The sequence below is a fragment of the Brienomyrus brachyistius genome, chromosome 7 (assembly GCF_023856365.1).
Source record: "Brienomyrus brachyistius isolate T26 chromosome 7, BBRACH_0.4, whole genome shotgun sequence".
Taxonomy (NCBI): Eukaryota; Metazoa; Chordata; class Actinopteri; order Osteoglossiformes; family Mormyridae; genus Brienomyrus; species Brienomyrus brachyistius.
The window spans coordinates 15,484,075-15,508,194 of NC_064539.1; the positions used below are offsets into that span (position 1 = coordinate 15,484,075).

At 41.5% G+C, this 24,120-nt stretch overlaps 1 protein-coding gene across 18 annotated transcripts in view; it reads right to left on the bottom strand.

Annotated features, from left to right (window-relative positions):
• LOC125745739 (formin-binding protein 1) overlaps nt 1-24,120 on the bottom strand; it is a 60,048-nt gene that overhangs the window by 6,315 nt on the left and 29,613 nt on the right. For 4 of the 18 annotated variants that reach the window (XM_049018880.1, XM_049018883.1, XM_049018878.1 and 1 more), the window contains exons 5-16: nt 21,869-21,931; nt 20,053-20,157; nt 16,571-16,585; nt 13,170-13,298; nt 12,508-12,654; nt 11,215-11,409; nt 9,000-9,095; nt 6,573-6,662; nt 4,176-4,190; nt 3,944-3,979; nt 1,699-1,808; nt 1,462-1,594 (exon numbers count right to left, since the gene is read on the bottom strand). In XM_049018880.1, the coding sequence (XP_048874837.1) occupies nt 1,462-1,594; nt 1,699-1,808; nt 3,944-3,979; nt 4,176-4,190; nt 6,573-6,662; nt 9,000-9,095; nt 11,215-11,409; nt 12,508-12,654; nt 13,170-13,298; nt 16,571-16,585; nt 20,053-20,157; nt 21,869-21,931 (1,134 nt within the window). The remainder of the gene's footprint in view (nt 1-1,461; nt 1,595-1,698; nt 1,809-3,943; nt 3,980-4,175; nt 4,191-6,572; nt 6,663-8,999; nt 9,096-11,214; nt 11,410-12,507; nt 12,655-13,169; nt 13,299-16,570; nt 16,586-20,052; nt 20,158-21,868; nt 21,932-24,120) is intronic. The other 14 variants (XM_049018885.1, XM_049018887.1, XM_049018893.1 and 11 more) reach the window with 12 other exon arrangements.

Consider the following 24,120-nt stretch of genomic DNA (forward strand, 5'->3'; position numbering starts at 1 on the left):
ATCCATTATTTTCTTTCTGGGGATTCGGACACAAAGCAGGACACATAAGGCATCGCGATGAAAGGCGATGGAAACGCTGCACATCCCGGCCTCAAATGAACTTGCTGTTACAGTATGTAAACAAGGGAGGTGAGGCAGAAGGAAAAAAAACTGCTCAAACAAAAAAGGAAACAAGAATATTTCACACTGAGCCATGATTCAAAACTAGCCACAATTAACAGATGTCTAAGTTAGAAAAATGTCAGAATATAAACCAGAGACACAGATGGCTTCAATGGCTGACACTCAACAGGATGCAAACGTCCAAAATACAGGAAAACAATGGGGGATAATCTAGCATTAGTTTATCCTGAGAATCGTTATTCATTATTTTGTTTTGCAAAAGTCATTCTAAAAATGTTTTATAGCTGGAGTGACTAAACACTAAATTTGAAGCAGACAGCTATATCATGCAAAACACACAGAAATCACTTTAACATCAGTCCCTATTATATTTAGATCTTGACACAGAGTCTACTTATCCAAAAGTATTTATTTAGTTCAGGGTTGTGGAGAGCCTATAATCCATTTCAGGAGGCAGAGGGCACAGGGCAGGGGCTGCCCTACACAGGGATGCCGGTCTGTCACAGGGCGTAGGGTAGGGGCCGCCCTGCACAGGGATGCCGGTCTGTCACAGGGCGTAGGGTAGGGGCCGCCCTGCACAGGGATGCCGGTCTGTCACAGGGCGTAGGGTAGGGGCCGCCCTGCACAGGGATGCCGGTCTGTCACAGGGCGTAGGGTAGGGGCCGCCTTGCACAGGGATGCCGGTCTGTCACAGGGCGTAGGGTAGGGGCCGCCCTGCACAGGGATGCCGGTCTGTCACAGGGCGTAGGGTAGGGGCCGCCCTGCACAGGGATGCCGGTCTGTCACAGGGCGTAGGGTAGGGGCCGCCCTGCACAGGGATGCCGGTCTGTCACAGGGCGTAGGGTAGGGGCCGCCTTGCACAGGGATGCCGGTCTGTCACAGGGCGTAGGGTAGGGGCCGCCTTGCACAGGGATGCCGGTCTGTCACAGGGAGCTTATTTACTTTTAAGTTTCATTTTCACCTTTGAGTTTTAGAAGATGAAGCAGAGAGAGTTTATTGGCGAGAAAACAGTCACGAAGCATCATCTTAATGAGGTGGCATCCAGCACTGCCCCCGCAGGCCGGGATAAGCAGTACGCTGGCCTTTACATGCTGTTCATTGTCCATCTGCTGTCTCCTTGTAGGCTGTGCTATATGCACAGCTGTTTTGCCGAGTCCTACTTACCGCATGACTTCCCTTTGTCAGCATACATCACAGATGGTGTCTGCTATGACTCAAAACAAATGAGCTGTCTTTACATAATAAAGTCTTCATTTTGCAGTATATACCCAGGAATACGGAAAGGGCTTGTTGGCACTCCTGGTGGACGGAGTTTACCAACTGAAGAAACATGCTCACCTGAAATTTCTGTGCCTCGAGCTGAAGTTTCTCAATATTCTGGCCAGTCTCAGCTAGCCGAGGATCCACACTACCGGGGTCTCCCATGTGTGGATTCTTTACATATACATCCTTCATTTTAAGAATAGCATCCCTGTAAACACCATAATCATGACATGGTTAGCATCTAATCTGTGAAATACAGCTGCAAGTCACCAAAAGCCCCACAGCCCTTGTTGAAACAAGGGGTTTGCTTACTTCTTGTCCATCTCCTTCTCGAGGTCCTTGTTGATGTCATCAACCTTGGCTTGCAGCTTCTTCCTCCTCTGTTCAGGTGGCAGGTGACTGAAATCTTCAGACCCAGCACCCTGAAACAGTAATTGCAGCAACAACAGAAAGAGAACAATCAGGGTCCAGTCAGAGCCGCATGGACACGGAGATGGCCGGCCTGTAACTGGCAAGTGCAGTGTCCTCTCTCCAGAGCGTCATATATACGAAGATATATACACACATCCTGCTTTACCAGAAAATGTAAAGGTCTATGTCACAGCAGCTATATAGTTGGTAGGTCAGGGCATATAGGTATATTATATGTCTCATTGTCTTTTCGGGATACATTCTGAGATTAACACAGCCTGATGAATAAAGAGGACACTGCAGTCTGACCGGGCAGCAAACCTCTGAGGTGAACCTATTCAGTCCCATGTACGCCAATGCAGGTCACTGGCATCTGAAGACCAAGCCATAATTATAGAAATGACCCAGAATATAAAGACTGTCTCCCAAGACTTCTTTGAAAATGCTAAAAGCTTAGTAAAAATCATTTGGAAAACATAAACTAATAATAATAAAAAAATAATTGCATTTATTCAGATTTTATTCCATAATTATTTTGCATCATTTTATTCGCTATCCATTTGTTCAGCTACTAAAATGTCACTTATTAGTGTTAATTGGTTGTTCAGCCACTTGGTGGCGCTATATAGCAACATCTCTTGCACATCATTGTACAAGAAAAACTGCACAAATTAAGTATAACGGGAATGTGAGACACTATAACCTTTTCATAGTCATTTGCTTTTATTTCATAAAACACTATATGACTTCAGTCTTAATTTTATGCGTGATGATGACATCTGAAAATCATCTGATGAAGATGAAACAGTCCTTCAGAATTTGTTTCATCACACCGAATAGTGAAGTGTAGTACAGGCCTGGACTGAAGAGGGAACTTCAGAGGTACCGTATGGAAACTGAAAAGACGCATAACAGAGTGTCACGATGCTAGAATGAAACTGTGTGAGATGCACTAGACTCCAGTAGGTTAGCAGTACAGAGAAATACTTACCTCCTTGCAGTAAATATTATTTGAATATTTCTAATCTAGATCTATTTGACAGATGAGAAATACATAAGTAATTCTGGATGAATTATTAATGAAGTATGATGAAGTGAAAATAATCAACTTACCTATTATTTTCTATAATTTTGTTATGAAAAACACTTTCGTGTTTTAGTTCTGCTATAATTTTGATGGTTTGGCACATTTGCTTTAGATTTTCTACGGTACTTCGCTAATAACAGCTTCGTCACTGAGCGGATATTTTTTATGAACACCTTTTTTTTGTAAAATCGAAATACTTCAGAACAAAGGTACTTTGCAATCTATGTAGCGTAACAAAATTGGAATATAGTTCACAACTCAAGGAGCTACACTCAGTGGTCATGCATAGCTAAAGAGCTAAATGTTGGGTAAAGTTCAGCGAACTGTCACATACTGTCCGTGTATGAGAATGAAAAGGAGCCGGTGTTTTGATGCATGACTTTATGTGACGAGTCTTTACTAACATACCTAACATGCACTGTGCTGTTGCCATGTGTGAGTGGTGAAATATTTTATCAGTATTCGCTTAGTCTGCACAAGTCACGAAATGCATGGCTCAGAAATGTGAGGCAAAGCCTCCTCATTTGATAACATTAGGAACGTGAAGAATCTAACATTTTGTTGCAATGATAGTATCACAATAACATTTTTTAATCGAGCAGTTATAATACACATTATTTGGGCTGCTAAAATTCATGACTTACTGTAATGCCACATATTACAAATATGTCTGCTTTAAATAACAACTTTGTTCAAATAAAAAAAAACGGAGACATCAGAATTAAAGTATGAAATACATGGCCAAGATTTGAACAAATTTTAATTTAAAGCAGTACTGAAATGTGTTTAATGTCCTTGTTATATGACTTTCAAAAGCACATTCTCTGTATTTTAACATAATGCCAGTCCCCTGAAAAAATATTCTGAATTACTCCTGCAGAACGCATTCATATTCTGGATGGTTCATTTCTCTTGGCCTGGATAGTTAATTTCCCCCTTTGTGGGTGACTCATTTTGGTGGCGAGTTTTGAACTGAACTCGAGTTCACTGTAGTGGTACTCATAAAAAGGACCCTGAGATTCGGAGAAACAAAAACATAAAATGAATAATTTGTATCACCTCAATAAGACTCCGGACCTGAGCATTGAGCGTTATCTGACAGAACGAACACAAGTGCAGACGAGGACAAAACGAAACACAAAAACAAACAACAACAACAAAAAAAAGAGACAATAACAAGTGTCGGCAATTAATTCTGATATGAACAACAATAAACAGAAACAACTAAATTCAGACAAAAAAGGAATCCAAGTATGAATAATATAAGGGTGCATGCTTTGATCATGCTTACCAGCTTGAGAGAAAGCTTCATGGTAGAAGGTAGAATAATGAAAAACAAAAGAGAAAAGACAAAAAAATGTGAAGTTGACATCAGCAGAAAATTACCTTGGACATTTCTGGAATTTCTGTTGGTAGTTTGGACGTCACATATGGGAAAAGGTACGGTTGTGTTTCTTATTGCCTTTGAAATAGAATACATCTACACGTCGTTTAGATATTTCCAAATTTTGCAGTGGCAAATACTTCAGGCGAGTTGCACATCTGTCAGAGTGAGATGATGCGTCACAGCTGCAGAAGGACAACCCACCGAAGGATCCCAAACCTTTTCGTTTACCCCTGAGGGCTTGTGATAATGCAGAGATCTGATCAAGAGATCCAATCGAAGGAACTGCATTCAGTAAACAGATCTTTAGATTTTAGAAACAGGTAACCAAAAAAACGTTGTGCAATGTATCATGGGAACACATCTGCAAAGCATCAAGGTCATTAATGAGAAACATCAATTAATATTTTTTCTTTTTTTGCTGTTATTAACTTTTAATTCTGAGATGAGAATGGCCAGTCAACTAGTCATGCTGCTAGTCAGCCAGCAAGAAGGATGGAATAAAACGAGAAAATGGCAATAACCAGGCCACGTGATCTGCACGTGCACACACACACACACACACACACACACACACACACACACACTCACACACACATGCACACATGCCCAGTAGTTTAAAAGCCCCAAAGCTGTAGGCAGGTGAGAGGCAAGGAGAGATGGTGAAAGAGTAGGCATGGCTTCTCCTAACAGGACCCTCTCGCATTGTCCTCACTGCTGCTCCCACTCAATGCAGTCACAGGAAAATGAAGAAGTGCAAATTTGTGCACAGCCCCCACTCCCATAAACAAAGGACTTCACACAGAGACGACACCTTTTTCTTCTTTATCATGATTAAAAATAGGTGCTTCTTCTACAATCAGTGAAAATGAAAGAGTAAATGAAGCCATGTAACATAAAACTATAAAAATATCTTGGCAAACACAGCCACTAACTATAAAAAAACTGCAACAATAAAATAAATAGAATAAAAATAATGCATAAAATCAGTAGATAGACCTTGCAAGAATAATATTTGTTTGTTGATTCAGGTTCCAAGAGGGATTAAATTGCTGCAACCCAGAAAAAGGTTGCTAAGTCAGTGATAGTGAAAATCAACACTATACAAAGGTCAAACAAACATTCTTCTATGTATTTACTAACTACTCCTGGGATGTATATGGCAGAGATAAGGATGCACCCAGGGTGGAATGTCATTAAACAGCAAAACTGAATAAAATCACATTTTTAAAAAGAATATCAATCACCTAGCATGGACTAGATTGTGCTTTTTTATAAGTTTAAAAATAAAATGTAAAACAAATACCAAAAATGCTGACCATGCTGTTAATGATATACAGAGAACCTTCACGGTGGTACCTGTCTACGTTTTATAATCGAACGTCATATCTTTATAATCATAACTTTATATCGATGGGCAATTAAAAATCAGAGTGCAGAGATCAGTAATTAAAGGCATGGATAAAGATGGCTGCTGTGCAGGGTTACCTCTGGGGAGACCCAATAAAAACGGACGACCTGGATTTACAGACGTGATATTGCCAGCACAGAGAAACCAGGAGGGGTAAATTCTGGCTGCCCTTGTATCTTAAAGTGTTACAAGCACCAGGAGATGCACAGAGGCAGATCACAGGTCAAAACTCCGGAAAGGCAGGGAAGAGACGACAGGGCAAGCCGAAGAAGGAGAGCAACGCCTGTCCGGCCGCGTCAGAGTGCCGCCTGAGGTCGGCCTCTGCTTTGCGCCCAGCCGCTGTGCTTGGCACACCTTTCGAATTAACCCCTTGGTCGCAATGCTGACACATGAGCAGCGGGGGGCAGCACAGAACAAGAAGCTGGGTGAGCGGAGCGGCTGATGAGGTTTATCGCGCATGGACATGTAAATCGGATGGTGTGTGTTACTGGTGCAGCCGCTTCCACAGACACTAGCCCCATTTACGGGACATAAAAAACACCACTTTAGGCAAAAAGATGACCAAAAAATCGTCATGATATTCAGTGCATAAGCTTGAAATCTTTCAGATGTGGAGATGGGGGATAGTACTTGGTTTGTCCAAAGGGATAGTGCGTGAAATAAGGAGTGTTAAAGGTTTCAAACAGGATGAGAGAGTCAGCTCTCACCAGACACTGACACTGCAAATGTTTTACAGCGGTTTAAAGTGTTTAGCACCTGGAGATGCTGCTCAGCGTTTGCTCGCCTGGCGGGCCACGCGGGAGGAAGCCACAGCCGCCCCCCCCCTCCCCCCCATCTTTTCAAATGCGGTTAGTGTCTGTGCAACTGCTTGCCGTGCGTGCACACACACTTACGACATACTGCCTGGCCTCGAACGCGTACGTAGGCTTGCCCAATGTCCTCTTCATGAGCTCTATCTGGTATGAGCAAGAGCAGCCAGCCTGCTGCAGGAACAGCGACGGAAGAGAACAGAGCTTCATTAATGGCCGATTCCGGAAGTGACACACAGAGGGACTACGGGACACGGCGGTGACATGGTGCGTGTGAGCATAGTCACACACACACACACATACTGACACACGCACACACATACGGAGTAACTGAATGCATACTGTGTGTCCTGGCAAACATGCACACATAAATACACACACAGATGTGCACACAAACATTCACACAGGCATACATACATGTAAAAACACACACATATGGATAAACATCAAAACCAGACACAGACTCTAAGAGATGAACCAACATGTGCACCACGTGCGCACGCAGAGAAGTACTACTGCGCACAGACGAACATGCGTACGCACAGCCAGGAGCAGCGATACCCAGTATGATAAAGGGCTCAGCAGCCCCCAGCTACTGGCATGAGATCAGAGGAGGGATCTGAGAGCTGTGACAGGTGGGGGCCACAACACCCGCCTGGAAGCAGCGGAGAGGTGGGGTGCCATGAAGGGGGGGTCACCCAGGGCGATCACCCGGGACACTGTGCCAAAACTCACCACTGCAGGTTTCTGCAGGTGGGGCGGCAACTGGAAACAATTAGATCCCATCTCGTTCCATGGATCACGAAGATCCCAAACATATTCCAGAACGCAGCCTGCTTTAGTACACGCTAACTCAAATACGATAAATGTGTTACTCAAATAAGGAGTGAACACTCAGCATATCGGAAAGTAAAACAAGAGTGGATTATGTAAAAGGATTCATTCCAGTGATGCTTCTGAACAAAATTACAGTCCAAGGTTTAGTTAGCAATCAACAAATGAGAACTTTCCAGAATAATATTGTTTTTGAATCTAGTTGCTCACATAGCCAAACTAATTCAGCAGCTCTGTCTGCTTCCAAGATTCCAGAAGCATGACTGCAGCAGGAGGATAAAGGTTCTCTCTGTATTTGCATATTTCAAAAATAGAAATACAACGACACAGAGATAGAGAAGAGAGAGAGATAGAGAGAGAGAGAGAGATAGAGAAAGAGTGACTGAGTTAGTTTAAGGAGTATTATCCCCAGTGACGGACGGTATATCTCATCCACATTTCAAAATATTCTCTTCTTGCAAACTATATGAATATGAATTGCTGTAGCTTTATTCCCTGACATTTGCATTTCCAAAAAAAAAATGCAGGATAATATGCCATTGTGCTGCAGTCAAACTTTCCTTGAACTGCAAGAAACTGCACTGTGTATGAAGTGATAGATATACTGTGTATGTATATATATGTGTGTGTGTAAGGCCCAACCCACCAAATCAGACACCGAACCGGCGATCACAGGCACAGAAGGCCCAACCCACCAAATTAGACACCGAACCGGCGATCACAGGCACAGAGGCTCAACCCACCAAATCAGACACAGAACCGGCGATCACAGGCACAGAGGCTCAACCCACCAAATTAGACACCGAACCGGCGATCACAGGCACAGAGGCTCAACCCACCAAATCAGACACCGAACCGGCGATCACAGGCACAGAGGCTCAACCCACCAAATCAGACACAGAACCGGCGATCACAGGCACAGAGGCTCAACCCACCAAATCAGACACCGAACCGGCGATCACAGGCACAGGGGTATAACCCGGTGAGCCACACACTAACCCCCCAAAAGCTTATATTACATTAAAGTTAAATTAATTATTCAGGACAGTGCTACATGGTTGAGGTTTGATCTGCCATCTCTAACATGGCTTTGACTGTTGGTTGAAACATACTGGCTACATTCATGATTATAGTTGGCTCATACTCAGAAGGACCCGGTGTGTTCGTAGGACAGCACTCAGATTCTGAGACCACCTGTCTTCCGTATGGTTTGCCTGTATGCTGAAAACACAGACATGTTTCTATAGAGAGGTTTTAAGAAACGATATTAATGATGAACATTTACGTCTTCAAACATGGACAAAGTGTCTTTGGGGAGGCATGCAGAAGCAGAGAGACAGAGAGAAGGAGGAGATGCTGTATGAAGGACACATTGGTTGCCCAAAACCAAAACTCACTTCTCAAATTCTTAATTCCATACTTAATAACATATAAAATCTTAATGATATTACCTAGTTTACTTTTCAAATTTGGTTCTCCAATCATTAATTTCTGACATATCTAACACTTTGTGCTTATATTTAATTGTCCCTTGCATGTTTAATTATAGACCCCGGAGGAGATTATTCCTGGGGAAAAATGTCTGTGTTTATGGGAATAATAAAACACAGGAAAGCAAGGGCACCACAGCAGCTGTCATGCAGCAGGAGACACACTAACATCTACAGGAGGACTTACCCCGCGTTTTAGGCTCCGGAAGCAGTGCATTTTGGGCTTGGAGGCCATGAAGTCGTTGAGGCGGAGTGTAAGGGCCTCCTTGTGCTGCTTGGGAGACTGGGGGCCATTGGGAACAGCAGAGGGCGACGGTAAGGCGGAGGCAGAGGCAGAGGCGGGGGGAGGGGGGGGGCGGGTGGCGGGGAGAGGCTAGCAGGGATATAAGCTATCGGTAAGAGAAATGGAGCAGCAAACAAAACAAATGAAAAGAAAAGAAAAAACAACACACAAAACGAGATAAATAAGGTTCTAAAAACCAAACACGGGATAGCAAACATCATCACACCCAGTTTGTGATTTTCTGGGGGTTATTTACATAGTTAAGCTAAGATCAGCAAAAAAGAAGCTAGAGAAAAACACCTTAAAAAGCATGTAGTGTTAAATGTTACGTCAAAGCTTTAAGCATGTTAAAGGTGAGTGACAGCAGAGTAAATAAGAACAAGCCCATGCAAGCCACCATCTGTCTGTTCGTCTCATACAGGCTCCCTCACTAGACACTCAGCATGTGCGGAAAAAGACACTTAAATTCAACCCCAGATCTTCACTCACATTCATCGCTTTTTTCCCATCCTGAAGAGCTTGTAAACATTTACTGACATACAGCAAAATTAGTGACGAAAAGTTACCTTCAAACCCACCACTTGTAGTAATAACCAATAGATACAGGTGGATAGTTCAGGTCCAGAAAGTAAACGTCGACACCAAGGTTTTCATTAAACAACCCAGTTGAGTACTTTGCGATTGTCACTCTTTACGCTCAACTGGTCAGTTCGAACAAAATCTTGGTCTGAATTTGTACTATCTGGACCTGAACCATCCATCTCTGAGTATTAAAAAAAATCAAACTGCTCTTTGTTACCAAACAAACCTGTGTACACCAACAAATATACAGAATGGATTAATTAACACTAAGCACTTTCGACAGGAGAGAGTACTGTTCATAAGTATACTTCCAGATAAGGTCAAAGTAAATATCAGATTCTCATTTCTAATTTCAAAATAAAATTTTACTGGTCCCCGCTGAGCTTTGTGAAAGACATGAATCACAAACCTTTTTGTACTGGGAAGCTGCTGTTTTCACATAATTCTGTTCTGTTTATTTAAATTCCTTTTGAAACCTTTCCACAAGATGACAATTACTTAAAAATGCTCACATCATCTTATGTGAAATGCTTAAAATTTTTCTCTCCAAAGGAATGCTTTATAGCAATCTTCCCTTTGGACTTAAATGAAAAACAAATAACATTTAGCAGTATGTACATGAAGATATCTAATGGGATCACATTCAGTGGATTTTCATTATTGGTGCTGTTTGTAAATGAATTCCCCCAGGGATCAATAAATTATATTATCTGAAAATGATAACATTGTGTTTTACCAAGAATAAGTTTAGCAAGTAATCGAAAAAATATCACAGGGTTACCCTTGGTCTGGAAACATTCAGGGGTGCCCTTCTATAGCCCCAGCAATCAATAGCATGCAATTCTACTGCAACAAGGGATTATGGGAAGCCATTCCAGGTAGGTAGCGAAGAGGAAGTATCTAGTTATTTAAAAAAGGATTTGGGGCATAGCAGATGGGTTTTGCATTGGAGGTTCACAGAGAGCCTCCAGTCTATTCTCAGTGTTAATGTACAGGAATTGCACTTTTGCAAGTTTCAAAGATGCCATTAGTGTGTTAAGGTTGGTGGATCCACATTACAGGGAGATGACCAATGGCATGTGGAGAAGGAAGACAGTGACAAATGGAAACACCATATTCATGATAAAATGGTACTACTAATGAAAATACACCTATACCAACATGAGTGAACACAAACATGTAAGTGACAAGAACAGCAACAAAAGAAACATACCAACACCAAAAGCGACAAGAACAAAAAATACAACTGAGAGCTATAACAAGGCATGATCATAAAAATAAAATAAAATAAACCACCAAGACTGACACATTAAAAGAGCCTTGCAGCACCAGATCTTTATATGATGAAATCCTTTTGTTTATGTTAAATAAGTAGAAAAAATGACAATGAAAGTAAAATGCTACGATAAAGTCACAAATCACATGTAAACTAGCTCCTGCCTGCCAGTGTTGTCTGGGTGTGATCGCATGTGCTCTTGTTTGTGTGCTGAGCACCATTCGTGTACTGATCCCTCAGGTAGGCCCAAGCCGACTTTACCTTACTCTTCTTCATAAAAGGCCACAGTTTGCCTTTGCTCTTGCCGGTGGGCTTATCGGGCTTTCCCTCTGCCCGTGAGTTTGACAGGCTGCACTCTGATGCTGTTCTCTTCATTGCCTGGCTGTAGTCCTCAAACTCCACGTCCCCAGGGGGCTCAAACCCAGATTTATACGATTCTACAACCTGTGACGAGTCCTGCGTGGAGGGTGGTGAGAGAAGACAGTCAAATTATGACCACAGTGCTTCAACACAGTTTGATTATCAATTATGGATTAACACCATTTGCCAAATGCATGCTAAAGTAAACTACTGGGGCTTGGTAGATACTGTTTAGCATAATATTTAGCTTTCTTAAGATGGAGTACTAATCCCGGTTATAAATATGGAGCATGAAACTATCAACTATGGCTGATAATAAAGACCATGACAAGAAAGTGAACTAAAAAGGAAACCTTAATTGTAAACAGAGTTAGAACACAAATTGCTGCACTGGCCCGATTATAAGGCGACTACGAATATGAGATGACCACAATTATAAGGTAACCCTGAATATAAGATGACCTCGATTGTAAGACGACCCCGATTATAAGCTGACAACGATTTTAAGATGACCCCGAATATAATACGACCTCAAATACAAAATGGCTCGAATTATAAGATGACCATGAATTTAAGACGACCCCGAATTTAAGACAACTCCGATTATAAGACGAACCCGATTGTGAGACGATCCCGATAGTAAGACGACCTTGAATATAACACGACCCCAAATATAAGACGACTCGGACTATAAGACGACCCTGAATTTAAGACGACCCTGAATATAACATGACCCTGAGTATAACATGACCTCGAATTTAAGACAACCCCGATTATAAGACGACCCCGATTGTGAGACGATCCCAAATATAGTAGGACTGCAATTGTAAGATGACCCCGAATATAATAAAGACGAGCCCCCCAGATTTTTCCAATTATTTTAAGAAAAACAGTTTTTGGAATACCACATATTACCTTTATGAAGAAAAATTATTTTATTGCACAAGAACATATAATAAGTTAACCAGCAACCACAGCATAAAAAAGCAACCATGGGCAACTGAATTACGATAAGTGTATTAACCTATCTATTCCCTTATTTGTCTAGACCCAGAGTATGAGACTTTTTCAAACTTATTTTTAGGAAAAACATATTCAGATCAACACAGTAGGAAGTCCTGTCACATGAGCTCCTGTGTTATGCGAACCCATGTGTGAATGTTGAACGAACACCTTCGCTGAGGCTCTACTCACATGTTTTGGTTCAATGGATTCTGCTGCCTTAGTCATACCATCTAGACATTTTCCCACAATTGGCAGAACTTGCCGGTCGACCTCAGCGAAGGTTTTCATGGACTCTCCCATTCTCTCAATCCGCTTCTCCTCCATCTCCTGGATTTTCTGTAAACGACAAAAGGGGAGACACTGGAATTGTTGAGAATTCTCAGGCATATTCTTCTAAAAGTTAATGTCAAATAGCCCGAAGCTCCTATGCAGCTTAGCCAATGAAATGCCCTCCCAATGTCGACCTTAAGGCTGGCAGAAGGGGGAGTATTATTATGATGCCCAGGCCCCGTCACCCGCCAAGACCAGCTGATATTTCCGAAGGAGTGGGACGTAACTGACGAACAGCAGACTCAGAGTGTGACAAATACCTATTGGCAGAAGCTACTGCGTAGCACAGAAGAACACAGTCTGTGCTCTCAGTAATACTGGAACCATAGAGGGGGGGATGTCGGTGTCCAAATATGAAACTGACGACTAAACCAGGATACTGGGAAGAGGAATGAGGTAGGGTACTGAATGTTTATAATAGCTTGCATTCTTGGTTACGCCAGCACAAAAATGGAGTATTCAGTTTCTCAATGGTTGTACTTCTTAAAGGTCAGCAAGAGAAAACGATCTTGGGGTCTTACCTGGAAAATGTGTGGGATCAGGGTGTGATAATGGTCATTCTGCTCCTGGTTGAACTTTTGCAAATATGATGCATACTCAGTCTTGCTGTCCGCAGCCATTTGATGCCTCGCCTGGGCTTGTTGCCGCGCCTGGAGAACAGAGCCATGAAGAAGAGAAGGTTCTCACACACAGACCCCGCTAATATAAACCAACACCGCCGACAATGACACTGAAATACACGGAGTTGGAACCACAACAGTGATAGGTGATGGAAACCTGTTTCTACTTAATCACACACAGATATTCCTGGTTGGCAGCAGGTGAAATGAAAGCCCAAAGGGTAGTCAACGTAATGGGGTCATGATGTTTGGAGGCAATTACCTAAAGGATGTTTTAGATATGATGAACCTTTTATGAAATGAATATATATTTACAGGATAAAATGGCAACAAAGACACATTTGATGCAGTCTAGAAAAAACGCCGGGATTTCTGTAAAATTCTTACATCCATGAGCCTTAATCAGGAAGTACTGAGCAAGTGAACCATCTCCATGCATCTGCCGTGGAAAAGGTTACAAATTTCCAGCAGCAGCAGCAACAGCAGCAGAGCACCAGTGGGGCAGCAGACCGGGTGGCTGGGGTGACCCCCTGGGGTGACCCCCTGAAAATGCAGTCCCTTCGGGATAACCAACCGTCACCTCAGCCTGAGGACACCTTACATAATGTGTGTAAGCTGAGAATGGAAGTGAATGAACTGGCTGCTCCTTACCCACTAGTTTCCAGAACATTCTAATCGTTGCTGCCATAAAAGGAAAGCTTAAAAAAATCTTCTGACAGAATGTGACTCAGCTGTAACCTGACTGCCCAAAAGCAAATGGTTACTGGCAAATATAATTTATACTGTGTAACACATGACAGACACACAGACATACATAAACATTAATATATGTTATGTTCTTCCTCAAATAAACATTTTCATTTTTTACAAAATTCATTAATTTCACTCTTCTACCCGGGACAGAAGTAACTGTATCAGAAAGACAGAGAGGTTAAAATAAGCAGGCGTCATATTTCTAGTGAAGGGAAATCAGCAGGATGCTATTCACTCCTTATCAAATGGTGGATTTTAACAGGGCAGGAAGTGTGACTGACACACGTTTCTTCTCTTTTTCTGCAGAGCAAACAGCAATTTGGACACACCTCACTTTACTCACAAAACCAAAGTAACCTGCAAAGTACTAAAATGTGCTAAAAGTAGCAGCCAAATGATTACAGCTGCACGTTTCCACTGATGAAACCCCCAAAGTTCCCACCGATGCGATACAGACTGGGCCGGATTCCCAATCCAGTCTATTTCATAGCAAAACACTCACAAATATGGAGACTGCAAAACAGATAGATACTGAAAAAATAACTCAAATGTCATAATAAAGTTATATTATATCATGGATTATCATTCATCTCCCAGCTGCTCACCCAGGTCAGGGTCTCAGAAGGCCGTGAGCCTATCCCAGATAGCAGGGGGCGCAAGGCTGGGGTCACCCTGAACAGGATGCTGGTCCATTGCAGGACACACACAGGCAATGGGCAAGTTGGGGAGTCCAGAGTCTTTGGACTGGAGATGGCCCCTTTCAAACTCCATATGTCAGAGCAGTGATGACAGTTGACCTCCCAACCATGGAGGCACCGTGCCCCCCCGTGCCCCCCCATATCATTTATCATGATATGATAAATATCATTTATCATATTGTGTTAATGGAAATAACTGTAGGAAAGACCAAAGACAAAATTTTGGAACAACTAACTGTCAACATTGCTAAAGAAATCTTTGGTTAACTTGCCAGTGTCAAACCGCTGAAAGTGGTTTCATAATTCGTTTCCATTGCATCACTTCCTGTGCCAAAAAGAGATATGCATGTGTTTTTAGGGAATTGTAAAAGAGCTAAGAAAGCACAGGAAAGATGCAGGCAAAGCCTTGTATGTGTGGGAATTCTCCTGAAGCAGATAACATCATTACTCATTCATATTCAAAATGGTTTCAAGTGCTATAAGACAGATATCTCCAGTGTCAAAGATAAAGACCACTGGCCATTCTGCTGTATTGTGAATGCACATTTAGGTGAGATAACAGTCAACGAGGCCACTGCATGGTCGTATACAGGATACTGTTGATGTGGTGATGTGAGGAAAGTCACTATTGGATAACCTGAATACTAACAGCAAACAGACGAGTGACAGGTTCCCAGAAGGCTGTTGTTTCAGGTTCGTTTTGATGCTGAGATCTGATAAATCTATATGTGTGTATCTAAATATATACCAGGTGAATATGAATAACATCCTGCCCAGTGTGTACCAGCCCTGTGCAGGGTGCTGCCTAGGACAGGCTCCACCCCTCATGATCCTGACCAGTATATGCAGCTGTAAAATGGATGGATGGATGGATGGATGGATGGATATGAATAATGTAAAGACCGTGAACATTTCTCCAAGGAAAAAAATAAATATGCCACATATTCTGGACATGCAGCAGGGTAGATATCAAAGCGAAATTTGGAGATTCTCTGCAAACTAAATTCTAATTTGTTTTATTTTTTGATTTAGTGCTGATATATTCTCAGATTCTTGGAACACAATGACAGGTGGGAGCAGGAATATCAAATGAAAATGCTAAAACTGTGCTTGATAAAAGAAAATCAGAAATTTAAAGTCACTAATTAAAGTGAGTCCGTGATACCAGGACGTTCAGGGTCTATGTCACATGCACAGAAGGGCACAAAGACACACAAGCGGACACAAATACACTACGCCGAACAACCAGACGCACGACAAGAAGGCAGAGCCTAAGTTCCCTTGTAAAAGAAGATTCTGGAATAGAACTTAGTGAGGTCTACTTGGGACAGCAGTAAAACCAAACCTCCGTTTACAGGCTTGGTTTCAAGAATCATACATAGACTTCAAAGACTACTTCAGTTGGTGTATTTTACATTCCCAATACTTCGCCAAACAGTTCATTATCATAACAAAGCACAAACACAGTGACAATATATGTGGCCACTATATTTTTTCTAAATCCTTAAAGGTCCCAGTTTTGATACCCTTTTAATGAATATTGTATTTAAATACATACTTTAAAAATAAAAAACTCAAGCTCAAGTTCATGCCTCAGTGATGAGACACAGAAGATCAAAGTGCAGAAACGAGAGTACAGAAGATTAATTCTCCTTGATCGCCCCTCGGCAGGATAATATCCCAACAGACCTCGTTCACAACAACAGCGAATAACAAGGGCAACAGGCTGCAAATCTTAAGGACTTAAAGATGCTTTTATGTAGTAATGGATTGAGCCTTGTTGTGTCTAGGGGTGCATGTCAAACAGATAAACAGGCCCCCACAAACACAAAACGCGCTCCATGAACCTACCTTGTGGGAACAGCGCTTCAATGCATGGTAGAAGACAAAAATATAGGAGTTAGCTTTACAGAGCTAGCATAGAGTTAGCTGTAGAGGGCTAGCATAGAGTTAGCTTTACAGGGCTAGCATAGAGTTAGCTGTAGAGGGCTAGCATAGCGTTAGCTGTAGAGGGCTAGCATAGCGTTAGCTGTAGAGGGCTAGCATAGCGCTCCAGAGATCCAGATATGCCTTTAGCCTCATAATGTCAACTTAAGACATAAAATATAACATTCTCAGAACAGAAACCAAATAAATATTATCATGTACTTATACAGAAAAGTATGAGTGGCAAGAAAAAGCGTGTACACTGTGGGAAGCTATTATTGACTTTTTTGAGTGAAAAACAAACATTAGAGGGAGAATAACTGTGACAATTCTGGCAAACTTCTTGGATATTTGAGCTATACCGAACTACATAATTAAACCTCATTTATTCTCTGGAAGTAATTCATCCAATATAAATCAATTTGATTCAAAAATCTGTCAAGGTGATGCTGTTCATTGGCAGACAATTTCTTAGACTAGTAAACTTAGCTTGAATAATAAACTAGCTTTAGAGTGCTCTAAAGAATCTGAATTTCAGCTTCTTGTGAGAGATCAAAGTGTGGAGTGGCTGGTAAGCTTGTGATCAGAAGCTATTGTATATAAATCAGGCAGGTCAAGCAGCTCTAGTTATACAGCAAATGCATGGGGTTCCATACACTGGCTCTTACAGATACCCTTGTTGGAGAGACCTACCCCCTTAATATTTTGCACCAGTTTCTGTTTTCTAGAGTCACCAAAATTTAAGATGCTCCCAGATAACCAAATTACCACTCACACTCAGTGTATAATAATAATAATAATAATAATAATAATAAAAATAATAATAATAATAATAATAATAATAATAATAATAATAACAAAGCAATGATAATAATAAGGTTTCAGAGAAAGAGTAACTGCTTCATGTTAAAACTTAAGAAGTTATTCATTTTCACAAACATTTTAGAAATTGTTACACTCTATTGTTAGTACTTGGCTAGTTAGTTTTAAAACCAAAATCCCTTAAATAAAAAATAAAAACTGAACTCCATTCGCAAGAAATTTTCACTTGCCAATTGGATATACGTTAGATGAAGGCTTAAGGAAAGAATTGGAAAGCAATAAAAACTAGAAACTGAAATAAATAGAAATTTAGAAACACAACTCCAGACACTAAACAGCACATTCTACACTATAACAATCCACACGCTGAATCGGTAAGATAGACAGTTTGATGACTAAAAATACCTTATGTTGTGTATTTCTACAGTCAACGCGCAGCCACTAATGAATCAAAATTAAATGCAGCCACATTCCATTACAGATTCAACCTGATTCATGCTTTGTGAGGTCAATTGGTCAGATAATAACAGCTGGGACTCTGGGCCATCAAAAACGAGAACAGGACTGCAATTTAATCAAAAAACTGTACTTTTAAAGTATAATGATACATGACAGTAACTACCAATTACCCATTCTACTGCTGTTTACCAAACTCTGGATTCGAAGTCTGGACTTTTTCCTTGGTAACCAGTGGGATCTTTATCCCCCCTGAATTATACTGTTTCAAGGCAGTATTGTGTGGCTGTCACAGCGGCAGCCCACTGAGTGCCAAGGCTGATCTTTTGTCTGCTCTCTCATCTGGTGCATCAGACATGTGCCAGAATATGAAGAATTTTTACCAAATCATCCCACCACAATGTTTTATGAAGAAGATAAGGAGAGCAGAATGAACGTGTTGTCAAGGAGGAGTAGGTGTCAGCAAGGTACAGCGCCTCTTATTACGCTCATCTGCTGTAAAAACGTGACCCATGAAAAACAGAAGGTGAAGCAAAAGTATGAGTGTATGCAAAATGCCATGCATTTCAGGTGGGGGTGTACAGCGGTATCTGGAGATAAATAAGAACTTTTAACAAAGCTGACCGAACTAACAAGTTACAATATTTGTTAAGAAGCTTCACAATACACCATTGTTTTCTTTTTAAAACGGTAGCATAATAGCTCGGAACTCAAAGGGAATGTTAAAGAAACATCCAGTGTGGGGGGGCAGACGCTGCTATCTGACATCCCTGTCAGATCTGCATTCCTCCAGTGAGACAGCCATAGCCCCGCTGACTCCATTTCCACAGGGAAGAGAAGGTCTGTTGTTCGGCCTCTCATTTGCATTCGGATAACGAGTGGGCCATCACAGCCATACATTCTGAAAGCTGCTCCATGTGCCCTTGCAGGTTCTTGAAATAGTGACGTAAATGTTAAGCATGATGGACATAACTGCAAGTATTAGACTGCAACTGTTAAAAAAAATAAAAAACTTTCTCTTCTTACTGTGGCAGCTTGGATATATGTTTTTACTACACAAAATGTCGAAAAAACTGTTGCCCATTCAGTTCTTTCATACAAAGAAGCACAAACCGAAGGTAATTTTAAAAGCAGCTTCTCTTGCTCGTCTCCAGTTAATGAGGAGCACAGCTGGTGTCAAACGTCTCAGATTATCAGTGACTCCTAATTAAGTCAAAATCCCCAAGTTTTTTTCCCCACCTAGATAATAATATAAACAGAATCAACTAATTGGACTTTTGAGTTCATATAACAATCTCGTTTTAAAATGTCATTACATTTGATAAGCTAATGACTGTGAAACTTTAAGTTTACATAGTCATGTATTCCAGCAAATACCGGCATTTGCACCTTCGCAAATTTATGCAAATGACGATGCCTAATCGCCATCTGTTATTCCCGGACACCTGGAACAGAACAACGCCGCTATTGAACTGATAAAATTATATACTTCAGAAGAAGATGCCTACTGATCAAACTGATGTGAAGCTAACAGCTGTCTTTGTTAGATAAGCAAAATTTGGGGAAAGTAAGGTTAGGGTTAGGGGTGCAGCTCAGACACTCCCACTGTGAGGGGACTGAACAGATTGGGATCTTTATGCACTCTGATATTTTTGGTCTTGTAAAAACACTTCAGTGTCCCCATGAAGTGTGGTAACAGCAGAGGTGGATAGTTCAGGTCCAGAAAGTAAAAATCCAGGCCAAGATTTTTTTTCAACCAACCTGTATAAAGAGCCACAGTCAAAGAGTACTCAGCTGGTGGATTGAAACAAAATCTTTCTCTGGAATTTTACTTTCTGTACGTGAACTATCCGAACTTCTGGATAACAGAGAGAAAACAGGGAGTACATTACAGTACATAATAACAGCCTAAGACAAGTGTGTCTAGAAGTGCCCGGAAATCAAGCCCCCTAAAAAAGCATCAAAAATCACCACCCGAAACGTCTACCTGCAGTATTTGTTTAGATGTCACAGCGGGGATGCTGATTTACTGCTATTCCATCTGAGATCTAGGACTGTGATTGTGGCCTGTGCAGATTACAGCCATCACATGCTAGATAAACATCACGGCACCATAGTCTGTAGCTCACCTTCTCTACATCCGCCTTTGTCACGTTGATGTCAGAGTCCATCTTCTCGAAATATTGCTGTGCCCTGTCCGCCTCTTTGCAGTCCCTCTCAAACCTTCGTTTGCTCTGGTGGGGGTAAAACATGAGGTGAGCGTGAGATCTCTGCTGCTTACCGCATCGAGCAGTGCCACATTGGCTTAGCAAGTATAAACTGGGGGCCAAAAGGCTTCTCTTTCAGAGGGCAGCAGTTATGAAGAGAAAATCAAAGAAAAAAGATAAAGCCAGCCATTTCATTGTTCTCGATTACAGTCTAGAGAGAGCAAAGTTAACTTTACAGTAATTAAAATTTCAAAAATTGGTCCTCCGACTGAAAATAGGGCGTACTTCCTATACGGGAGACTCATTTACGTGTCAGTTCTCAGTCTTTAGAACCAACGTAAAAAATCCTCTGTCACGCTGTACTGGTAAGTGGCTGGAAGGCGAATGGCTGATAAAGATAGTACTGGGGTTATTGGTGTAATTTTTAATTGTGCAATCACGTCCGTTTTGTATTTCTTCATGAGAAATTAGGGTGATCTAGTAATTAGGTTCTTTTGTGATGGTGCTGGTGGAATTTCTCTCTGAAGACTGTCCTCCCAGTTTTTGATCCAGCAAAGTTCTTGTAAAAAATTATTTCTCTAACCTCTAGAGAAGACTGTAGGAGGCAAATGTCCTCTTCCTCTGTGTCAACAGGGTTCCTACTGAGGATTCAAAACTAAGCCCTGAAAATGAATTAACTCACCCCCTGCTGGAATAAGGGTACGTCCACATTTTTGGACACTGGTACATAAAAACCTTGTTTATTCTGCGTCAGTGTACTTAGTCACACAGCCAAGATTCCCTCCCCTTCAGTGAAACAATGAATTCAATGTCTTAAACATTGAAATGGTAAAAAGGCGGTAATGGGTCTTTCATTGTCCTGGGGATGTACTCCACTCCACGTGCCGCTTTAACCACTCCTTCCATTCCATTTTGACAGATGCTGCCCGTAACTAGAGGGATGCATGAGAAGCTCTGCTCCAACTTTGTGTTGAGCAGATCTATCTACCTCTTCCTAGCTCATACTGTAACTTCACCTTTGGTTACTCCAGGGAACAGAATATCCTGCAAATGCTGCCTCCCACCTGCCCCACACTCTGCCTTTTATTAGTGTCTCTCAGCCAGGATATAATTCACTCTCGGTTGGTCCATAATAACTTAGGGAGGTTTGGCCTTCCTCATAAGCCCCTGATGCCCTACAATGTTGACAAGATTGTACAGGAAAACTTAACACTTGAGTTAACAGGGCCAATGTCAGACTGAGGTAATGAGTTCACCATCAGAGGCAGCTAGGTTCACCCACATATTATTATGGACTTTCCAGTTACAAAGACCCCTTTTGTTCTTCATAAATGATCGAGTTGAGGGATCTCGGTGCTTCGACGCCCACTGCTATGAATCTGATTATAGAGGTTAAGCATAAAAAACTGAAATAATTTAATGTGATTCACTCTCTGTAGTTGACTGCATCTGTTTACAGCATGCTTATCATTATTATTATTATTGTTTTTAGATTATATTTAAATAGACACTATAAACACTGCTCCAACACTACTATTCATATGTATGTTCTTTTAAAACTTTAAGGTGCAGTTTCCTTTGAAGAAACTGGCTGGATAAGAGCAGGAATGCAGCTCGATTATATCCAGACCTTGCAATTTGTATTTAGAAAGCAAACTGGCAGCTGCAACCACCGCTCTCCTTCCTTTTTGATTCCCAACGCAACATTCAAACATTAGAGAGAGAAAAAAACACTTACTGATTCCAGCTGCTTCCAGGAGTTCTCAATGTGTTGCTGTGCCTTGCGTCCATCATGGAAATGCTAAAAGAAAACAAATCTTAAATTACTTGGAAATTTTTCTCATTTGGCATGAAATGAATCAAAATCAGTCTTCTCAAAGTGGATTTTAAAAGTGGATGAAGGAAAGAATGGAAAAATTAGTTCATCAGACAATTTCTGTTACATACATTCTGTTACTGCAACTGAAAAGACAGACTTAATGTGTGAAATGGCAAAAACTAATGACAAAAATACTAACCAGATATGTGTTTCCGGCATCCCATAAGCATATCATTTATAACTGAAATCCATCACGTATATTGTACACATAGTCCAGCTAGCACGAAAGCAGCATTCAAAATGAGAATGTAAAATATTTACGGGAATCATAGTTATAAAATGATCACGCCCCCTTACCCTTTCTCTAGATGATTAATGCATAATGCTCCCAATTGCCAAAATATACCTAGGGAAACCGCTACTGCACCCCCCCCCCCCCCCTCCCAAGGGGGTTCGCAAAATATTACCCCATTGCAACCCTGCAAAAGTCACTGGGTCTAGGTCTAGTCTTACCACCCCATTGTACATACTCCAGCCCTGCCATCTGAATGGCTCGACTAAAGGCCCCTTTTGTTCTTCATAAATGATCGAGTTGAGGGATCGAGTTGAGTCTGTCACTGCCTGGATTGTTATGTGAATCGGGAGAACATTTTAGGAGTAATATCACTTTTTATTTTTTTTTTTAAATTCAGGTACCACCTGTGGAATTCACCTTCACAACAAACATCATGCTCACATCCACACATCAATTTGCTGAGGAGAGACGGGCACTATAACAGGAAGAGGGTGGGGGCACAACAGACAGGCAGCTGTTTGCTGAGGAGAGACGGGCACTATAACAGGAAGAGGGTGGGGGCACAGACAGACAGCTGTTTGCTGAGGAGAGACGGGCACTATAACAGGAAGAGGGTGGGGACACAGACAGGCAGCTGTTTGCTGAGGAGAGACGGGCACTATAACAGGAAGAGGGTGGGGGCACAGACAGACAGCTGTTTGCTGAGGAGAGATGGGCACTATAACAGGAAGAGGGTGGGGGCACAGACAGACAGCTGTTTGCTGAGGAGAGACGGGCACTATAACAGGAAGAGGGTGGGGGCACAGACAGACAGCTGTTAGCTGAGGAGAGATGGGCACTATAACAGGAAGAGGGTGGGGGCACAGACAGACAGCTGTTTGCTGAGAAGAGGTGGCCACTATAACAGGAAGAGGGTGGGGGCACAGACAGACAGCTGTTTGCTGAGGAGAGATGGGCACTATAACAGGAAGAGGGTGGGGGCACAGACAGACAGCTGTTTGCTGCCCAAAAATAGCTCATTATGCATTTGTACTTTAGTCAAAAGGTAGATTCTTCTTTTCATCCCAACAGCCATGATAAGCAATCTCAAGTTGGATGGATAGATTTTACATTAAAAAAAAGATTCATCTGATGTGACAGATCCTGCAAAATTCTTTTCGGTCGAACAATGCATGGCCAGGGAGGAAAAAGCAGGCCTGCAATTTAATGGAGAGACCCTGACCTGTGAATACTGCTGACAGAGGCGGAGCCAACAACAAGTCACATGGTCTGACACTTCAGCAGGTGGAAAAAAGACAAAAACAGTACAAACAAGCAAGCACAGTGTAAACCGATTTTTAAAATGACACTGTGCTTAAAGATAGAATCCTATTAAAGTTAGGAGATAAACGTGAAAATTAATATATGAACTTATACAAATGTGTTCCAGCTACATAACCTTAAAACATTGATATGATCATTTAATCATCATTTTATTTAAAATGAGCATCCGTGTGACAAAGTTTTAGGCAAAATGCTGTTTTTTTTATTTCATTTGGTTATAAGGTTTTATAGTATTATAAGATGTATTTTAATTTGGATAACTAGAAGGCATGCTTGCTTATTACAGACACCACTCCCATGCAGCAAAACCAACATGCTGTCTAGCCCACTCAAATAAGAGGATCAGTCAGAATGCTATTTTAGACATTAACGTGAAATAAACCATTTGAATTGCCTAAATCAGTAAGAAAGACTTACACAGATGTGCAAGTGTAGAAAAACAGAAGTTAGTATGTACACCATCTCTCTTGGGTCATATATTTAGGTCTTTACATATTACAGAAGGTATTTCTGGTATTCTTACTCCAGAGTTGTGACTGTACAGGGTATGAAC